This window comes from Embiotoca jacksoni, unplaced genomic scaffold (genome assembly GCF_022577435.1).
Source record: "Embiotoca jacksoni isolate LCO1_2020_lvr unplaced genomic scaffold, fEmbJac1.0.p SCAF_9, whole genome shotgun sequence".
NCBI lineage: Eukaryota > Metazoa > Chordata > Actinopteri > Embiotocidae > Embiotoca > Embiotoca jacksoni.
In genome coordinates, this window is record NW_027185447.1 from 13,059,513 (window position 1) to 13,080,759 (window position 21,247).

At 40.5% G+C, this 21,247-nt stretch overlaps 2 protein-coding genes across 5 annotated transcripts; one reads left to right on the forward strand and one right to left on the reverse strand.

Annotated features, from left to right (window-relative positions):
* Positions 1 to 300: 300 nt before the first annotated feature.
* Positions 301 to 10,711, reverse strand: LOC138193418 (solute carrier family 26 member 6-like). Its single transcript, XM_069141439.1, has 19 exons — positions 10,581 to 10,711; positions 9,562 to 9,701; positions 8,650 to 8,760; positions 8,316 to 8,488; positions 8,019 to 8,183; positions 6,455 to 6,607; positions 6,147 to 6,229; positions 5,150 to 5,297; positions 3,604 to 3,717; positions 3,110 to 3,187; positions 2,922 to 3,017; positions 2,698 to 2,804; positions 2,499 to 2,568; positions 1,862 to 1,954; positions 1,557 to 1,667; positions 1,110 to 1,427; positions 914 to 968; positions 576 to 706; positions 301 to 454 (listed from the first exon to the last, which is right to left on the reverse strand). The coding sequence occupies exons 1-19, from the start codon at positions 10,709 to 10,711 to the stop codon at positions 428 to 430; spliced, it is 2,304 nt and encodes a 767-aa protein (XP_068997540.1). The 3' UTR covers positions 301 to 427.
* A 4,261-nt stretch (positions 10,712 to 14,972) lies between these two features.
* LOC138193422 (kelch repeat and BTB domain-containing protein 12-like) lies at positions 14,973 to 21,097 on the forward strand. Of its 4 annotated transcripts, none has more exons than XM_069141446.1 (10): positions 14,973 to 15,323; positions 16,100 to 16,338; positions 16,496 to 16,677; positions 16,804 to 16,936; positions 17,267 to 17,500; positions 17,621 to 17,979; positions 18,066 to 18,339; positions 19,028 to 19,175; positions 19,270 to 19,467; positions 19,700 to 21,097. In XM_069141446.1, exons 2-10 carry the CDS (start codon positions 16,165 to 16,167, stop codon positions 19,846 to 19,848), a joined length of 1,851 nt encoding a protein of 616 aa, XP_068997547.1. In that variant the 5' UTR covers positions 14,973 to 15,323; positions 16,100 to 16,164; the 3' UTR covers positions 19,849 to 21,097. The 4 variants fall into 4 exon arrangements, with proteins under 4 accessions (XP_068997547.1, XP_068997545.1, XP_068997546.1 ...); XM_069141444.1 differs by having other exon boundaries at positions 14,973 to 15,125; positions 15,229 to 16,338; XM_069141445.1 differs by having other exon boundaries at positions 14,973 to 15,125.
* Positions 21,098 to 21,247: the final 150 nt, after the last annotated feature.

The window sequence follows — 21,247 nt, forward strand, 5'->3', positions numbered from 1 at the left end:
TCCCCTCGCAGGCAACCTTTCACTCCCTCAGTACTCTCTCACACAGACTATAAATACAGACTCCTATTAGTCCAGTGTTACATTCTCCCACTCAACCCCCGCCCCACCGCTGTCTCACACACACACACACACACACACACACACACACACACACCACAGAGCAAGAGAGCTGCAATGACGTATTGCTGGCTATCTCATTAGACGATATCATAAAAAGCCCGTAGCCATAGTAACGGCTCCCAGTATTTCCATGGCAACCGGCCGCCATGTCAAGGTGGTGCATTTTCTTCCACTGGAAGGGGAGGAGACAATGGCGACCAATAGTGAGCAATGAAACTGCCTGCAACCTAACAGCAGGAGGGGGGGAGGAGGAGGAGGAAGAGGAAGAGGAATCTCGCGAGAGTTGAAACAATCTGACCCCTGCTGGTCACATCTTGATGTCGCAGTAAACATCCTGAAAAAAATTGTGAACATTTCAAGGCTGAGAGTTTTGAAAATTTGAGAATATATTACAGCAATGATGAGTGATAAGATGAGAGATCTCAAGAGTGTAATGAATACTGATGTCGACTCACAAGCATCAAGTCTGTCTGCCCCAGTTTCTTGAGAATATGAAGCACTGCATCATGAACTGTGAAAAACAGCCTGCTCTTTGGGATGGACTCTGAGAAGAAATCCGCCATTTCCAGCTGCTCCACGACACAGGCTAATATTTGACCACACAAACAGACAGAAAAACATGCATGACAATGAGAGACCATTAATGCATTAGAGGGAAAGTGTTTCGTGATTATATAAATAAATATTTATGTTCGACTGAGACCTTGATGGATTAATTATCAAAAGCTTTAGGGACTTGAATCTGCATTAAGGACATTAACTTTGCCTTTGTTCTGTCTGCTGTGTCCCTCACCTTGGCAGCCAGCTAAATAGACGTGCACATCAATCTCTCCAAAGTCCCTGAAAATCTGAAAGAAAAAGCATCATTTTATTGCAGCATTTACTCTTCAAATAATTACAGATGAACATGCATGCCCTCTGTTGTCACTTATTTGATATGTGATGATTCAATTATTCATTTGGACACAGACAGGTCCTGGCACACATACATTTTTAAGTGTCTTTATAGTGACTGTGTCCACAAAGCTGGTTGTGGAAACGTCCAGGATGATGGTGTGCGTGCCTGATGCGCAGGCCTTTCCTTTCTCTTCATCGCTGTGGTGCGAAGCTTGGGTGATGCTGTCATCACCGTGGCAACCTGTGTCTGAGTCCGAGTCTGACAAGGTTGTGTCATAATGGTAAGCCAAGTTTACTTGGCCTTTACTGGGGCCGTTTGGAGCCGTTTCTATCACGCTTAAGGCTACACCGCTCCCCTGACTGTGTCCCTTCGTTCCTGCAGGGACTTTCCTCCTGTTCATCTCAGACTCCTTCAAAGAGAATGATCCATTAGACAGGATGGAAAAGTAAAAACAACTATGAGAAACCTGCAAGTTGAAATTCATAACTGATTGGTATTATTCCAGAAGAATCAGTGGAACCTAAACCACGTTTAGTACTTGTTTCTTGGCCTCCTTGGTGGCTTTCTTTTTCTCTTTCTCTTCTTTACGCTTCTGCTTTGCATGTCGTTTCTTCTTTGCCGTCAGCAGCTTCCCGATTTCAATTCCACTCTGCACAAAAAGCCAAGCATAGCATTAAAGAGAGAGGGGAGAAAGTGAGACGAGTGGGAGAGATAATGAAAGCAATTAAGGTTGCTGTAGACGGCGGACAGTGATTACATCTTGTAACCAAATGCGCACACAGCCTCCTCACACACACACACACACACACACACACACAGATATTCATAGACACATATACACACCTTCTCTTGCAGGACCTCTAAGTACATCTCAGCATTCGTGTAGTAGATAGTTGTAGATGAACGGAAGATTTTAATTCCTGGAATCTCTTTAGCCTGCGGGGACGAATCGGGAAGTAGAGGACTTCAGAAAGTTACACCCTGTTCTTCTCTCATTTGCTCTTTCTGCCTCCCCCCAAGTATCATTTGACTAAATGGAGCTCTTCTGCCACTTAATGATTGAAAGTAGATGTAACTCTATCTACAGAGTGCTCCTCTAAAAGGGTCTGTTGGACCAAATTGCAGGTCAAAATGCATATTTCCTCTTTTACACTTAGCATTTAAAAATGGTAGTTTTTTTTTTTTTTTTTGCCCAGTTATTGAGATTTCTGTCACCACATGATAGATGTGAATTTGTTTGCGGTACTCATAAAACAATCCCGTCTCATAAGTGAGACCGGGAGTCTACAGCCACATTGGCAGCTCTGTGAAGCTGTGGTTAACATAAGCATGGCTAAATTGGCTGTCATGTTCACTACATTATTAACAGGTTGATGTTTAGCTGATGTGCTAAGGTTTAACATGTTTACCATCTTAGTTTAGTGTATTAGCGTACTTTTAACGTTCTGTGAATGAATACGAGTCTTTTCAGTATTCTTACCTGTCTGTAGGTGTCTGTGTCCAGATACAGGTCCGTGCCTGGGACGTTGCCCAAGATAGAGTAGCGAGGTCTGAAAAGTATAAAAAATTTCATTATTACAGTGATAACTAACCTGCAGTTCTGTGAAAAACTCATTAAAGTCCTTCATCATGTTTGCACATACATCAGTAAATAATAATAATAAGGGGTGTGTCCTTACACTTGTGTTCTGAAGATGAAGGTGAGCATGGAAAAGCCAATGGCGACAGCCAGACCCATGTCCAGGTTGAGCAGGATGGTGCTTATGAATGTTACCAGCCACACCAGCTAGAGGGCAGCGTGAACACTGACAGTCAGTGGGGTCAGCAGTGCAATAAGATGCAGGCAGTATTCAACACAGTATTCAACTGAGCAGAATGAATGTCAAAGAGGATGAAGTCTCACCAGATCAACCTTGTTGGTCCTCCACAGCGTAGGTACATCCATGAACTGCTTAAACATTCCTTTCAAATTCACAAACACGATTGTGGACAGGACAGCCTGAGGAACAAATACAGATAAATTCCCACATACCTGCAGCCAGGAGAGATGTTGATTCTTAGTGAGACGTTATACAAGAAGCAGAGTGTTACCTTGGGGAGATCTTCAAAGAGAGCACCTATTTTCAAAACTGTGATCAGCACAATGATGGAGGAAATAACTCCCGCAACCTGACAAAACACAGACAGAGAAAAACACACTTACTGCACAATAAATGGTCTCAAGACAAACATAAGCTACACTGCTTTGCAAATGTTTTAGGGAAGTCAGAGGCTACGATTTTGATCCATCATGTAATACCATCAGGGAGGCGTCTGATTGGTCCCTAAATCCATAGAAGAACTGAAGTCCTCTAAGATGCAGGGAACAACCTGCCTGCTAACTGTTTAATTGGTGCTTTTTAAAAAGGAAATGGTGGCCACACCACATATTGATTTGATTCAGGTTTATCTCTGCACTTTGGAGGTAATTGATAAATTAAAAACTATTAATGACATTATTTTTGAAAATATTCTCACTTTACTTTTGGGACCTGAAACCTTTGACTAGCACTATGTTTGTGCTGCTGAATCACATATGTTTTTACCTGTGTCTTGCCCCCTGTGCTCTCCTGAACAAGACTGCGAGACAAGGAAGAAGTCACAGAGTAACACTGAAAAAACCCGCCGACAGTGTTACTAAGACCCAGGGCAACCAGCTCCTGGAAAACAGAACCAACAAGACAGACGGAATATTTTAGTTAAACATACACATGTTGGCAAAAAAAAACAAACAAGATCTTTCATCCAATTAATGACCTTTGATGTGCATGTGATCATGCCCTCCGTCGGCATTTGTCTGGAGTCTGTTGCTTTTGGGTCAGTTAACATGAATGTTCATTAACTTTAGAGCCAGGTCAACGCATCATTGCCACGCTGAGAACAGCGGCCAGCTTATTTAAGACACTTGATTGCATAAAGCTTGTTGGGCATTAATGATTTAGCAGGCCGGCTCTTAGAGGGACTAAATGCTCCCAACCCGACTCTCTGCAGAGCAGAATGATCCCAATCACATGCCTCCGCAAGTGAGAGTGTGTGAACAAGTCTTTGTGTTACAGACAATGGTAAGAGGTTTTTAGAAATACATCTCTAAATGTGCGTGTAAAAAAAAAAAAGGCTCTTTCTTTGTGTGCAACTATTTTCAGAGAAACATTCATCATTTTTCCAGTAAACTGATGACATAACCTGATTTACCAGCAAAGGGTAGACAGTGAAGGTCAATCCAGGCCAATTTGCATTAAGGAGGAACCGATCAGAAGACCATGAATAAGCACATACTCTTCTGTACCTGGGATCCCATGTATCACCACATACAACTTGTATCTTTATTTTAATCAAACTGATGGAAAAATAATGAACTCATCATACTTGTCAAATGTTTGTCTATCTGTTGCACAACATGTTCCTATTGTCTCAGAAAAGATGTACTCATTTATCCGTTGCACAACATGGTTCTATAGTCTCAGTTACAACGTCCCTGTATCTTTGTCTTGTGACCTACGACCTCACTCAGTACTATCTACAAAACCGGACATGCAAGAGGAAGTGGGGGTGACTGTCAACTGATTGTTACACTGTATAAAAGCTGAACTACGGGGGAAGGACTTTGAGCAATGCTGGACACCTTTCTTTGAGTGCACATGTATTTGCTCCTTCTTGCAAGAATACATGTCCGATATGTTTGATTTTGAATAAAGCCTCTGAGTAATTTTTCTAACACAAACATTTAATCACATCATTTATTCTTGTCAGATGTATAACAGCTAACTTGAGTCAAATCTTGATTGATATGTTGCAAATAAATTGCAAAATTTGTCACATTATGTCAAGCACAGGGAGAAGTTTGAGGGATTATACAGTAGTATTTGGAAATTGACCTGCATAATTACTGGTTCAATTGCATGTTTGGCCAACAAGTTATTCTTGTATTTGCAGTCAATGCGAGGTTTAATTCAAGAGTAATGTCTAATATTAGGCCAAAGTTTTACTGCCTCCTGTTAGCAGTGAGTCAGTCATGTAGACAGGGGCTACAAGTATAACTCTATCAGCTCTTTATGAGTACCACATTGAGTTTGTGTGTTGTGTTTTCTTCACCTGATTGCTGTCCACCTTGTAGCCATGTTTGAGGGCAAATGTTTTGCCCAAAGAAATGTTGATGGCAAAGCCCACAATGGCCACAGCAAAAGCATCACCGATAACCTTTGAGAACAAAGAGGCATCTGGAGCACGAGGGGCCTTGAGCCTGGAGCCAGAGAGAAGGATGAATGGTTGAGGTTTGTGTTTTCCAGGACACACATGGCCCTTTTTAATAATGTGGAAATGTGGCACACCCAAAAATTTGACCACATTTATGTTAATTTATGATTTAATTTGTGATTGTTAATTTTTGGCAACTTAATATGTACAACGTGAGCTTAGGAATTCATAATTACAGAATGTAATTTAAACACATGGACTGTACAGATCGAGGGACAGTAAAGAATTGCAGCTCCTCAGGAGGAACTGTTGACACCGGAGCAGTTGCGCGCAGGTTGTTTTTAGGGTGTGACTCCCGCTCACTCCTCAGATGCAATCTGGGAAGAAGAACTGAATGCTTCGTGTCTTCATTGTTGCTGAACTTTACCTGTGTCCTACAGGATATTCATTTTTGTTGCTGTGGTACCATTCCTCAGACCCGTAACAGAAACACGCCGAACATTCAACCTTTGCTTGTACCAAAAATGTAATGTTCAGGTGCTCCCCTATTCTAACTTTAATGGCAAGAAACTTTTGTTTACAGTACGTGTCAATAATCCGCCGTTATATCTTCTGGTTACACCTCCCTGTTCTGTTACTTCCGGGGGAACCCTGCTCACTTAAGGATTCAACTACAGTAGCGTCTCGGAAGAAAAGAAGCATTTGGAAACTCACCAATACGATACAGACATTATTTCTGTGCAGCGTGTTACTTTCTGACACACAAATTTCTGACAACCATGAAATGTGTGATTTTTGTGTCTGTGATCTTGTAAACAGTCTTGTAAACAGCTACCCCGAGTTCCCCCCGACAAGCCTGTCTACTCCTCTTTTGTCTACACAAAGATGAACTTACCCACTGGGAATCTCTCCAACGACATCAATAAAGTATTTACTACTAAGTCCGCAGAAGTGGGTAATAATTGTTGCTCCTATGATCTGTTTAGAAAAAAAAAAAAAAAAAAAAAAAAAAATTCAAAAGAAAGGTTATTTCAGTATCACAACATGGGATGAATCATTTCTTTCCACACTCTTTTTTGTGAGTGTAAAATAAGGTCAACAAACCCTCATTTCTGTATTGTGGTCAAGATGCCCCCTGCTGGACTAATAAATGAATACACCTGCTGTGTGAGCAGAAAAAAAAAGAGTGAAGGGAAGACTCACAACTATGAGCTCTATAGGGACAGGCATAGGCAGCTTCTGTCTGTAGCAGCCATTGATTTCTTTGACCACAATGAGAACAGCGAGTGCCACCAGGCTGACCACCAGCTCTGGTACCTTCGTCTGAGGCAGCAGCCTGCAAAGATCCACCAGAGTCTGTGAGGAAAACAGTGGAGGAGAGAAGGAATAAACAGCAGAAGACCATTAAAAATCATAATCATAATGGACATATATTGTAGAAAGAAACAAGAAGGGCCTGCAATCTTTGCCACCTTGCTTCATCAAAGCAGAGGGAGTGGACACATCTTGAAATGTCAAACAATGCACAGCTCTACAGTGCAACTAATCTGTAGACAAAGATGGGGTTTTTTTTGTTCATTTGAGACCGTTAAGTATATTTTTTCTTACTCAAGTCACCGACATTAATTTTTCTTTGATTCATATGTAGAGAAATAAGATGCTCAAGATACTTCCACGTCTCCATTGAAATGTATGGTGTTCCCGTCTATTTCATAAATAATTACGAGACATTTCTTCTTTCCACAATAGTTTTGAGTGCGTTTGTGACTAACACCACTGCAAGTATTCTGCTTTTATGCACATTAAATGTTCACCCTGAGTTACTTTGAAAAATGTTGATTGACAAAGGCAAAGCAACTGTGGCCCAGCAGGTAGACCAGGCTCTGGAGTAACTGCAGGTTTGCTCCTGTGTACAAATCAAAATTTACTTGAACTAATTTGCTCCTGATTGTTAGGCAAGCACCTTCCTTAGCTCACTGTCATCAGGATGTGTATGTGTGTGCATGAACATGAGGCACATTGTGAAGTTCATTGGACAAACGTGGGATATAAATTCAGTCCATTTACAGCGGATTTAGTCACTTTTGTAGCTTTTAACTGCAACGTAGCAAGAAGAATGTAACAAGTATATTGATATGCAAAAATCCATCAATTGCCAAAAAAAAAAAAAAAAATGTTCTGTAGACAAAACTTGACCTAAAGTCGGTACACAACCATTACCCAGTAATACAAATACTTTACTCCACAATGATTTCTTCTCAGGTTTGTGAGGGCATGTGCAGTTGCACGTGTTAGGGCGTGTGAAATTATTTCTATCCCTCCCATAATTCCCTGCTAGCTCCACCCAGCTACAATCAGATCAGCTGAGATCAGCTAGAGCAACTAAAACCCCTGCGTCAGTGTGCATGGCCTTTGAGTGCAATGAAACAAGTCGTAGAAAAAATGTGTATGAAGATCTGAATCAATAGCACAGCACTATACTTTACTTACTTGATTAGTTACCCAAAAAAAGGAGCAAGAATTACTAATACATTCACCAGAGGAGGACACGTTTACTAATGTAACTGGTCGCACTGGAAATAATTTAACTGAATTGACTTTGTGACAATTTGTAGCTCATTACTTGTTTTGTAAAATCTTAAACTACAAAGCATAATATTTCCCTTGAAATCTAGTGAGGCAGAAGCAGCATGAAATGAAAGTGCAGAAGTGTAAGTAACTCAAAATTGTACCAAAGTGTGAGCTTTATAATGCACGACATACTTACATAAATGAGGGAGAGCGGACCAGTGAAGCGCAATGGTGTGACTCCAAACAGGTACTTGAGCTGGGAGACGCACACATGACACGCTGATCCTGTAGTGTAACCACGAATGAGCGGCTCAGACAAGTAGGTGACCACAAAACCAAACCTCACCACACCCAACAGGATCTTAAGAGGGGAAATTAGAGAGACTTGATCAAAAGTGGTGAGATATGACCTGAAAAGTTTCTCAATACCTCCATAAAGTCAAAGAGTTTTCAGTGTGGTCACATTAGACACGTGCACACATGAAACACACACCTGAAAGATGCCTGCCAAGACTGTGAGGGAACATGCTATCTGTACTCTGTAGGCGTCCCTTGCATCGATGTTCACACTTTCTGTCCCATTAGTCTCATTTTCAATAAAGTCACTGTCTGGTCCCAGCCTTTCTGTCACACTCCCAATCATGATGCTGATCACAGCAAATGTACCTGGATAGACAAAACCCAGGCATGTAAAACACACATATTAATGCTCAAAGACATTAGGAAGAATCAGTTTATCCATGTTGACAGTTTTTAAAATTGCATGTCTTTCCCTTTTTTTTTTTTTTTTTTTTATCAGAACCACTCACACACATGTTGCTACCCACCTATGGAGATATGTCTGGAAGTACCAAAAATGAAGTAGATCAGCACTGGGTAGAGGGAGGTGTAGAGTCCATACACTGGGCGCAGGGAAGCCAGAAGAGCATATGCCATACCTTGTATAAAAAACCAAAACTAATTGAATGAACGCTATAGACACCATTTTGTCTGTTTAAATTGTTAATGAAATTGTTTCACATTTTGAGAAATAATCTCTGTCTTAATAAGAGTGAGATGACTATATTGATACCACACTCATGTCTGCCCATTAAATATGAACCAGCAGAGACTCCACTGATACCCCAACTTGTCCTGTTTACATTAGGACAGAGCCAGGCTGGCTGTTTCTCCCTCTTCTAGTTTCTGTTTTAAACATTAAATACAGCTATGGCTTCATAATTAACAGACAGGTATGAGGGTGCTATCAATCTTCCCATGTCACTTTTGGTAAGAAAATAAGAGAATACGCTTCCTAAAATGTTGAACTATACCTTTAAAATGAGAGATTTGTGGACTGCCGGCTACGCTGTTTTTCATTTACTGGTCAATTTGGACATCTAAAATACATATTTAGGTGTTTATTATACTATATTTTTTTGTACTTGCAGCTGTAGATTTCTTTCAAACTCAAGAAAAGTTAGCATTAATGTATTCAAAGGTTGTTTTCTGATACGGGAGAACTGGAGTAAGCTCCACTTCAGTATCCCTTACATGCACCAAACTTTCTAGTATAATTTATGAAGATTTGTACAGAGTATATTAAAACTTTAGATTTTTTTTTTTAGAAAAAAATAAAAAATAAAATTCTCACCATATAAGTTATCAATGGGGAAAGTTCACCTGCAGTGTCATGCCTTAAGTTTCTAAGGTGGATCAACTCAGAGCTACCTCTTGTGTACACACTCATACATACAAACCCTGCGGCAGATGCATGATGCCCACGCTGCAGCCAGATATCAGGTCGCCCACGGCATTTTCTCTGAAGGAGTAACGAGGCAACCAGCCGAGAACGGGAATCCAATTTAGGAGTGTGAGCTTCAGCCTGGGCACTGAACACCTGCAACAATCCAGAAATCAATAAGATTCATGTTATAGTTTGCAATCCTGAAGTCACACACATATAGAATGTCAGTCTGGCTAGACGTGAAGGTTTTTTAGCTTTAGTCCTCTAGTTTGTGTGCAAGCGTTTTAATTTAGCTTGTTGAAGAGAGGCTGAAAACTGCAAAACACATTTTAGGTTTTTGACACATTTTAAAAACAATGAGACCAGTGAGAGTTGTGAATTGTAACACCTGCACCAGGTTTTATCAGCTGGCCTTGTAAAACAGTGACAGCCTGCATAACACCAGCATATTGGTATGCTACTGTTCACAGTCATAACAAGTATTTGATATTAAAATGGAAGAATGCTGCCAGCAAAAACTAATATTGAATTTTCTTTTTCCAAGAAAGGCTTCAGAAACTGGTAAGTAAACAAATTGGGTCATATCCTGCTTTTCTGAAGATTACCATTCATTTATTGAGTTAGTTGAAGTGAATATATTTGTTCTTAAAATATGCCCCGTGATACTATGCTTGCTGAGTGGTTTTTAAGAGTCTTATATGATCTATCACGGGTCATTAAAAAAGATACCTTCTGAATAAAACGGAGAACTTTGACTCGGATTAAATTATTGGTCAGATGTTTTTTAATTATAAATCCCTCAACTTTGTGATAACAAGCCAGTTAAGCAACTAAAAACACAGAAACCACACACACATTTAAACACACACATTCATTCACGACTCCATCATTCATTCATGAGTCACTTTTAAGAGGTTCAGTGAGCAGTTAGAGGCTCGGTAAAGCCACATATACACCAAAGCACATACACTTATAATCTTGCAAATATTATATTTGTCAGTTTATCACCTCCTTCCCCCGTGTCTGTTTTACCTCAGAGACTCTTTCACCCGTTCACCCAAGGTGGGTTTTGTGGACCACATTCCTTTTTGTGCTACTTCATCCAGACGTAACTCATCCAGAACCTCCCTGTGCACAAAATAATCCTTCTCCTCTATCTCCATGTCTGTCAGAAAATTCAGCAGGTCTTCGTGAAGCTGGTGTCTGTAGTTCCTGCTTTTCTTCCCGAGGGTCCTCTTGACTCGGAGGAGCAGCCACAGGTGTCACCACTGTGCAGTGAGAGTAAAGCCACCTCTTTTTGGATTGTGGGTGTGGCTGTTTCTTTCCTGTCCCTATAAGAGGACAGTCATTACCCCACATGTCCCAGTTCTGTATATAAGTATAACATGTGTTTGTGTGTGTTGGCCTACAGGGATTAACTTGGAGAAAATAGGCTGGAAGGCTCCACTTTGGTAAATCCTAAAAAACTGTAAAAATGGTAAACATGTCCCTGAGAGACACACTGAAACACAGCAGCTGATAAACGGTGAACCATATGGTAATGCATATGCGTTAACACACACACCTGGTGATAATTACCTAGTCCTGTGTTATAGAGTAAAGTTTGTATAGGGCTTTTTCTAAATAAAGCACACTCCTCTTTTACTTGTGGAGCTGTGCTGGTTGGGGTTGTGTGTATGTGTCAGAGGCATCTTATCTTTATGGCTATCTAGCTTCACTCACTCAGGAGATAAAGAACCAACATTCTAATTGTCAGCAGGAAGGTTGTGGTTGTGGTTTTTTTCTTGTTGCTCTGGCTGTGTGAACAGGAGAATGATGTGCTATAAAGTTTGAGAGAAGCAGGTTTAAGAAGGCTAAACTAATGCAGAAGAACTGATGTCAAATCTGACAAGAGACAATACTCTGTTGACAGTCTTTTGCCATGAGAAAATTTGAAAAACGTAATGCTAGAGTTGTTAACACTGCCAGCAAAATGAATGGAAATACCTAGAATTAGTTGAGGTATTTAAATCTTATTGGTGCTGAGAAAGCCAGGTATACCCACTCATCTTCGGCATGTTTGCTGCCCATTGGAACTAAATGGTCCACAAAAAGAATAAAAGTATTTTTTTTATCTCTCTCGTAATTATTTTCTCAAATCTTTTAGCATCACTGTTTTACTGGAACACACCTTGCACAGCATATCAGTGAATTACGTGTGGCAAGACATCCTGTACAAGAGTTTTTTTTTATGGTTTTCCTCAGTGGTTTATGTTTAACATGTTGTCCTCAACAGTTTATGTTTTAATGGTGTTTTTACTGATGAGGAGGAGTGCTTGAAATATAAAAAAAAATCCCATTGACTATCAATGGGAAATACAGTTATACAGATTGGATTTATTTAGTTGTATTTGATCTTATTAAAGTAATGGGAAAAGTTTGTTTCATGGTATACCTTCTGTTTTAGATAATAATTTCAAGAGCCCAAATTTAACGTTTCGCTTCTGCAGCACCACAGTTGAAAATGACTTTCTATGTGCTTTCAATTCTTGAAAATATATATTTATGTTGTCTTTTAAAAAATGGAGTGTTTCCAAGCCTCTTCAGGTTCTTGTGTTATCCAGTGACCACAGGCAAAACAATCACCGTCACAGGTCCATAACATTTACGTAAAGGAGCAACTCACTCACAGAAGGACACTTCACTCAAATAACTAACACCAATAAATGAGTGTTGGACATACCAGGAAACATTCTTACACATATTAACCCCAGACCATGTTACACACATGTAAATGTGTGCTGTTAAAACCTGAGAACATTTTGATGACCAAGCACAGCTAAAAGAATAACCACTAATAACTGTGAACACATACATTCAAATCTAAGATGAAACTCTGCACACAACTGTTGCCAAGCGTATACATAAAAGACCTGACTAAGTCTGTTATTACACAGTTAAAGGTTCATACTTGTTGTTTTTTGGATCAAAACACGTTTGATGTGTAGGTTTGATCCTTATATTTGATCTCACTTAACACTACTTTTATAAAAGTTTGTCAGGTTTGTGGGATGCTGGGATGTGTCCAATACAATACATGATACCAAAGAACAGCCTTGTGCATTTGTTCCAAAACTCAAACATGTGAATGTTTTTTGGGGGTTTTGTTTTGTTTTTTTTGAAAATCAGAATTTGAATTTATTCAAATTATCTGACACCTTCCTAATTTTTCCACGTACCCCTAGGCATGAGTATTTCCTGGCATCGACAACTCCCTGCTTGAAAATCACCTCTGTAGTTTTTTGTTATTTGAGTGTGTCATATGTAGTTCTAATTGTTGTGTAGCAAATATGTGCATACATGCAAGTAGAGGTCTAGATTCAGTGTCCTTACTTTCTTTAAAATACAGTATTTGTTGATCTGAATGTTCATGCATTCACTTACTAAAATTGAGCAACACCAACACATTATGAAACTAACTATGCACGTGTTTCACAGCATAAATAGAATAACTAGGCTGAGACTATTCACAAACTGAGCGTGATTAACTGAGCGTGAGTCTTCCAAATACAGGATGCTGCTGCAACCTACCTTTCTTGCATTAACTTATCAAAAGGCAAATAGAGAGATAAATCATTTAACTGATGGGATGATGATTAAGTGGTATGTGGGTTATATGTTAAGAGATAACCTGTTAAGGGTTGTAGATTTTGTTACAGCCTTGAAGTCAGTTTTTTTCCTTACCTAGTTGCTAAAAAAGAAAAGAAAAGAAAAGAAAAGAAAAGAAAAAGAAAGGACAAAATGAGATGAGAGACTGGAGAAAATATAAAATAAGCATGCTACTCATAGGTAAATATATATAAATGTCACATAAAGACTTTTAAGCAGGTATTACATCTTATTTTAGCATGTTAACATTGTAACATATGCTAATTAACATTAAAGAAAAAGTACAGCTGAGTCTAACGGACGCGTCATCTCCAAAAGTTTTGTTCTGAATAAAATGGGAGGGGATCATCAGCGAAATTTAAATTCATCCTAAGGGGGCATGAGTAGTATTTGATGGCAACCTTTCCAATAATTGTTGAGACATGTCACTTAATTATTAATTTCAAATGTAAACCTCATGGTTGCACAAGAGGAAAAGTCAGAGAATCAACAAAGTCTTCATGAAACAGTTTTAAAATGTGCTTATACTGCATATGGACGTGGATTATTAAAGTCAAATTAGCAATTTTCAAAAACAATTTTATAGTTTCTTTCTCTTCATAAGTACCTTTAGATCCATACATGTATTCTGAGGCCTTCCCGAGGTAAACATGAGGCCTAACGTCCAGATGAAGAGCTGGGATCAGAGCCAGTAGGCTGACAGCGCTTTCTGCCACAAACACATGCAAGAGCACGTTTCACAAATGGAGACAGGTCCATGTATCCACATCCTGACCTGGTGTCATTGATTAATCCACACCCCCTGTAAACTGCAGGGACCACATTGCTTTCTTCCCACTGTTGCGTAATACAGTATGCTCGACTGTGCATGTTGGAGAACAATTAGCCTGAAACACTGTACGGCTATCCATGTCTCCTTCAGTAACCTGTCCAGGGAGCAGACACATATGGACCTTTGTGAATGTTTGACTGTGTGTTTAGTTCTGGCTCTCGTCGCTTGTCCAAAGACCCCTGTAAAACCGCTTAGAGCAGTCATCTGCATCAGCAGTGTTTTGAGCATAACTATTTTCTGTAGCAAACATCTGTGTGGCAGTAAAATGTGCTACCAAGCATATTAAAACAAAGGTGTTTATACAAATTTACCACTGAAGTTGAGTTTAGAACAGATTGTGATAATGCTGGCTCCCTCTGTGTGAGCCATGGGATATTTGTGCAAACCCCATCTAGCTGTTGGTATATTTCATGTTTTCCATCTGGTTTTGCTTGCCTGTGTGCATATATGAATTTACATAAATGGATGAATAGGTTTGTGTATGATTAGAAGTGAGAAACAACTTGGTTGGAGCAAAACCAGACGGATGTGAGTTGGTGATGGGCAGGAGGAGGGTTGCACATGAGGAGGTCTGAGAGGCAGAATGACAGAAATATTATGACATTTAAAGAACAGAGATGAGAAACTGACTGACAAAAAAAAGTAGGCAGAAAGATCATTTGGCAAGTATAGTGACGTTAAGATTATAAATGCGGGATTTGACAGCGTGAGAAAGCAGAAATTACATGGAAAAATAGAGCAGCTGGAAAAGTACCTGTTCACCCAAGGAACAATGAAGATGAGGGAACAGATCTTCCTCATTTAATCTATAAATAAGCCCCATGTTTGAATGAGCATAAGGACTGACTGCACAGCCACCTCTCGAAACCTGAACAGACCAACAGCTCCACCAGGATTTGCTGATCTATTTTAAACTTTATTTTTTAACCAGTGAGCATGCAACTGCCCCCAGTCCCTGGCAGCAAATAGCACAGAACACGAGACAGATCTGCAAGCAAACAAAAATAAACCAGCCTATGTTGTAGCTAGTTTAAGGCATCAAGACTCATGTCATCTCAGTTCAGAAACTTCTAAATCTTGGCCTTTGGACACCACTGGTATGGTCGTTTTTCTGCATGTGATTAGCTAAAGTCATGCTATCATGCTACTCACACTGTGACCTGCCTCTGCATGTCTGTGAGCTGACCTGTGTATGTTTAGCTCATCCACTGACAGCGTCATTTTCGAATCCACAAGCATGTGAATTGGTGGGCCAGCTAGTACGGGGCAGAAACAGTTAAAGATACTGGTTTAAGGTAGGTAGTGTATTAGTCTGTGATTAAATGATGTGAAATATTAGAAACATCTTAATTCTGCCTCTTTTGTAAAATCCATTGGTCTCTTTTGTGATTGGTATTAGGTTACAGGTTAAACTGATGCGTAAAACCCAAGATGGTTTTATATGCAGTCCCTCACTTGTGTGAAAAAACACGTGTCCATAGTGTTTTTGTATTATTGTGACCATGTGATTGGTTGGGAAAACTCACTCATGTGAAACAGCTGGTTGTGATTCATTAGCTCAGCTGGTGGAAACAGAAAGTGAACCAAATGTACTCTGTACAGGAATCCAGCCCACTAAAGATTATCATACAATCATTCAGCCTTCAACCTTTACCTGAACAGACATTTTTCTTTCAAATTCAAATTTTTGTTCAGATTGTAATACAGTGAAACTGGTTAAGCCCCAGTTGCAAATCACACAAAGATTACAAAACAAATGGAAACTCAATGTTTAGCTGTCCCCTCTGTTTGAGTTTTAAATGATGTGACAAGATTTGAAACTCCAGAATAAAATAAATTTGTAACATCAGGGTTTGTATTTGGGGAGAGAACCCTTTTTTCAGATGTGAATAAAAAAACAATGACCTGGTAAAAAAAATATAGTGCACATTACTGACCTTTAGTTGATCCAGGTTTGAAACAGTACAAGCACAGTGGTGGAAAGTCACGAGGAACATTTCACAAAAGTGTGTGTACATCAAACTCTCCCTGATGCTCTTTCTTATTATTCTTTCTGATGTGTTTGTCATAGATTTTCCACAATGTCGCTCTCTCTGTGCTGATAGTAGTGGTGCCGACATCCAGAACAGTGAATCCATGGATGAGACTGAAGTGCTGCAGCCTGCTCAGGCAGAGCATGGCTTACTCCTCCTCAGGCAGCTGGAGAGGATGAGAACATCTGAGGAGCTCACTGATGTGCTGCTGCTGGCAGAAGGCATTCCCTTTCCTTGCCACAAGGCGGTGCTGTCGGCATTCAGTCCTTACTTCCGGGTGAAGTGGCCATGCACAGGACATGTTGGAAGTTATTGAGGACAATTAAAGATGATGCAACATGCATGTTGCAGAACTGCTCAGCAAATGTGTTGATGATGCAATGAGACTGTAAACGTGCTTATGTTTCATTATTTTTGTAAATCATTGTGTCCAGGCCATGTTTACATGTGGTCTGAAGGAGACCCGAGGAGGAGAGGTTCCTCTCAGAGATACTCCTGCCCAGAGCCTGGAGCTGCTACTGGACTACATGTACCGTGCTGAACTCCCCCTTTCAAATTGCAACATCCAGGGAGTGGCTGCTGCTGCCTTCTTGCTCCACATAGATGGAGCCTTCAGGTTGGTTTAGGAACTGCGATGATTAATCCATTAAACTAAGATTAACAGATGTACTATATTAGTGGCCTATAGAAGAAGTACTGATAATTGTTTGTTCCCATCCTCTCTTTCTTATTACTGAGTTAGGTTGTGTCAGAGCCACATGGAGGCCCGAATGGACCCATCCAACTGTGTCGGTCTGTACCACTGGGCCAGAGACCTGGGGGCAAGCAGTCTGGCTGACTGTGCCTTCAGATACCTCTGTCAACACTTTGCACAGGTTGGGCATTCAGTATAACCAGTGTCAAATGCTCTCTCATCTGGAGCTTTATTCATTCCTGGCTCCATTAATGAAAATAACTATATGTCAATTTAAGTCCCCTTGGATCAGGCTGCTTTAACTTTGACATACTGAAGCTGGGTAATTTTTCCAGTCATCCCCACTTTTTTCAGCTTCTTAACACAGGTGTAGAATTACTATTGGAATTTAAAATGTTGTTTTGATACAGCTTTTCAACAATCTTGGCCACCATCAACTAGACCATTGTTTTTCTTTTTTTCCATTTCATTGTTTTGGTTTTTGCTCCCTTCTTTATCCTGCCCTCTCCAGGTGTGTGAGGAAGAAGAAGTGCTTGAGCTGGATGCCCAGAGTCTTGGTGATCTGCTTGGTTCAGATGACCTCAACATATCTCAGGAGGAGGTTGTGCTGCAGCTGGTGTTGCGTTGGGTCGAGAAGCGCAGGGGTGATTCGCATAGCGAAGCACAGGCTGTGGAGTTACTCAGGCGTGTCCGGCTGGAGCTTGTGGACCCTGGATTTCTCCGTAAAGCAAGGAGAAGAAACCCGGTGAGAAGGGATGGGAGGGTCCTAGTACTTGTAGTAATAGTAATAAAAGTCAAACTCCTTATCCACATTTATCATGAGATAGGTAGTCAGACTTTCATGTTTATTCAATGAATATTCCAGGTGCTGCTGCGGGATGCTGAGTGCTTCGGGATGATTGATGCAGCTCTCCAGACCTCAGGTCTCTGTGAGACATCAGCTCCACCTCGCCCGGCTCTTCGCTATGGCATGGAGACTACTGACCTCCTGCTCTGTCTGGGTGGAGTGAATTCGGAGGGAGTGCCTGCCCGACGTGGAGGACTTGCTGACCTCAGTTTTTGCTTTGACCCCTATGGTAGAAAGATTTATTACGTCCCCTCTCCACTGAGGGGCTGTGGTGGTATGGGACAGATCACAGCAGGAGCAGTGACACAAGACAACAACATAGTGGTGGCCATAGAGGCAGAGGACCAACACAGGATGAAGAGGGTTGATATCTATAGGCGTGTGTGCGCTCTTATATAATTAATAAGCATTATTTTTGAAATGGGACTGCATTGAAAATCTGAACTGCCTGTTTATGTTCCAGGTACAATAATTCAGAGGAGAACAGCTGGGTGGAGTTGTGCTCAGTAGCATACAGGGACATGTATGCTTTAGGGCTGGTAGGCGACGCCCTGTATTTGATAGGTGGCCAGATGAAAGTGAGAAATCATTACATCATCACAGACAGCGTGGAGAGATGGTCCCTGAAGAGAGGAGGCAGCTGGCTCAGCTTCGCTCCTCTGCCTGTTCCTTTAGCCTGTCACTGCGCTGTGAGCCTAAAGGAGCATCTGTACGTGCTGGGGGGCTGGACACCACAGGTACACTGGCCTGTCAGTAAAAATAGCTTTTTATCAAATGGTAGGTGTGCAGAAGAGGAAGGCACCAATGCGTCCATGACCAAGAAGAGGCTGGTTCACTATCAGGTTCAGAATGGCCAGTTGAGCAAACAGACAAAAACTGATTTAACCCACAGGTATCAAAAAAGGATCCATTATTTAAGGCCTCTGAAAACCTTTTTTTATTATTTTTTTATTCTCCTTCTTAAACCTGCAATGCAGAACCAGCTACACACTCTTGACTGAGATGATAACACAGCACAGGAGTGTACAGAAATTGGCAGGAAACTTAACAATAGCAGGAAGTAAAAGTACAAATGATACTGAAGGTGGATTACTTACAAAATAATACAGGAAGTTAAACACAGACTCAAAAAGAGATGTCACCTTGTCAGTTAGCAGCATCCAAAGATTGCCCTTTGTCCACAACAGGCACTCTGAGATGATGTAATTTACAACATACTTCATGCCATCGAAATTTACATACAAAATCCTGAATAGCATTAAATCTACTCAGTGGTTTAAATTCAGATGCTGGAAGATTGACTTTAATGTGTCTTGTGGGCCTTTTTTCCTTCACTGTTTCTCCAATGCTGCTTCTCATCTCTCTGTTATAATTTTTTGTCTTTTTTTCTTCCCTATGCCTCAGTGTCTCTTCTTGTTCCCTCAGGATCACCCAGATGATGAGCCCGACAAGCTGAGTAATCGAGTATTTCAGTTTGACCCTGGCAAAGACAGGTGGACAGAGTGTGCCCGGATGAAGTACTCCAGGTACCGCTGTGGCTCTGCTGTCCTCAATGGAGAAATCTACGTATTAGGTCAGACTTTAAGACTGTATTCCTGTGTATAGTCCTGTATTAGTATTACTTTATATTCTGCATTGGAGCAAGATGATGTATGTGTGCATTTCAGGTGGTATAGGATGTGATGGAGAGGACCGTGGACAATCACGTCGTTGTCTGAGTTCTGTGGAGATCTACAACCCTGATACAGACACCTGGAGGGCCGGACCAACTCTCCCCACATCCCTGCTTTCCCTTCGAAGCAACGCCTCCAACATCGGAGAAGTGGCGGGAAAGCTCTACCTCTGTGGATACTACAAAGGGGCCGGTCAGTTACTGATTGCCTGTCAGTTATATTGAGTATATTTAGCAGCATCTTTTCTGCATAGTCTCTAACATTTTTATCAGATTGACTTTGGAGGAAATGGCTATCCCTCAAACACAAGGAACACTTTCTGTTTGCGTCAGAGCTAGAAAATTGCGGCTAACTGATGAGGCAGTGCCTCTGGAAATTAGATTTTGGTCAGCCATCACTTACATAAATTCTCCCATGGCTGCAGGCCGTCATGAGATCATCACCAAGGAGATTTTGGAATTGGACCCTGCGGACAATGTGTGGACGGTGGTGGAAAGACGAGCAGCCATGCACGACAGCTATGACGTCTGTCTAGTGGCTAATCTCAATCCTCGAGACCTCCTCACACCCTAATGCATTTTCTCCTGACTCTATGGGCAACAGTTCTTGGACCCGGTATGTGCGGGAAGTGGACATCTGTTCTGTAAAACTCATAAAGTTTCTAAACTTGGATTCACTCCTGTATTTTAAATGTATCAACAACAGGGTCAACATACACGTGAAATCTGGACATCCACTTGGGTGCTGTTTTGTTCTGGAAGTCAAACTTCCAAAAGAAAGAAAACTGTATATGTGTGTAAGGCTCTATCTAAGATGTCGCTATCCTTAAATCATTAATCCTTAAATCATTAATCCTTCTCATCTTCCACCACGGTTAAGGTTTGATTACGTCGCGGAAATTTAAACGATGTAAATAATTTCAGTATTTAAAGGAAAATGTAAAGACTGTTTGAATTTAATAGTTCACAATTTTGGGAAATATGCTAATTTGCTTTTTTTGTCTGGAGTTAAATGGGAGAAATGTTAGTACTCTCATGTCTGTCTATTAAATTTGACGCTGCTGTGGGGAGACAAGTTAGCTTAGTGTAAAGACTGGAAATGGTGGCAAACAGCTGACCTGACTGTGAAAATGTAGAGCAAACACTTCACCTCTAAAGCTCACTCATGAACATTTTATCTGTCTTACTTTTAATGGATTCCTGTTATCACTATGTCAGGCAAGTCAGGAAATAGTACCACACATAACCCCACATAAAAGCACAAATTAATATTTTACATAGAAGTTAATGGTGGATTTTGTTCGCTTGGGTGGGAGCCAGGCTTCCTGTTTCTAGCAGTTTCCATAAGCTTGCTGCTGGCTCCTGCAGATCAGAGAGTGGTATTGATCTTCTTCAACATTACAAAGCTCAGTGTGTTACCCAAAATGTTCAATTGTTTCTTTATACCTTTTAACAAATAGACGAGTTTGTGTGAGTGTGTGTGTGTGTGTTCTTTTAATTATACAAAACAGTTTAACCTGTCAAGTATTACTGAGCTCTTTATTATTTTTTAATGGTTCATGTTATTTCATTGCAGATCAGTAAGTTTTGTTACTGTATTGGTAATTATGGGATGTAAAGTTTATTAGGGTTTCCAAAAGTGACAGAAATTTTTTTTTAAAAGTCAGTCGTTTATCAGCCGTTTTTATGATGAAAACGGAAAATAGCAAATTTTAAAACCAAAGTATGTCTTATTGTGGTTATATTCTTGTGAACACTGTTTTATGTTTTTAATAGACTGGGATTATTTGGTATAATAAATGGTTGCATTTTATGTTTCTTGGTTATTTATATGTGAATTTGAAATAAAAAACCAAAGAATGTAAATCTGTAGTCTTACAGCTACTATTACTTCTTCTGACTTCAAAGACTCTGCCTCCTCCCAAGTTCTTCAAAGTGTTTTCCAGGGTTTATTTTTTCAGAGCTCACCGCAC

Coding starts and splice junctions, on each gene's coding strand:
- LOC138193418 (XM_069141439.1), bottom strand. CDS start 10,711: ATGGAGATAGAGGAGAAGGATTATTTTGTGCACAGGGAGGTTCTGGAT. Junction 6,230..6,454: donor TCCCTATAGAGCTCATAGTT/GTGAGTCTTCCC, acceptor TTTTCTAAACAG/ATCATAGGAGCAACAATTAT. Junction 1,955..2,498: donor ACACAGACACCTACAGACAG/GTAAGAATACTG, acceptor TCGTCCCCGCAG/GCTAAAGAGATTCCAGGAAT.
- LOC138193422 (XM_069141443.1), top strand. CDS start 16,060: ATGCTCTTTCTTATTATTCTTTCTGATGTGTTTGTCATAGATTTTCCA. Junction 16,339..16,495: donor CATTCAGTCCTTACTTCCGG/GTGAAGTGGCCA, acceptor CATTGTGTCCAG/GCCATGTTTACATGTGGTCT. Junction 18,340..19,027: donor TGGGGGGCTGGACACCACAG/GTACACTGGCCT, acceptor TTGTTCCCTCAG/GATCACCCAGATGATGAGCC.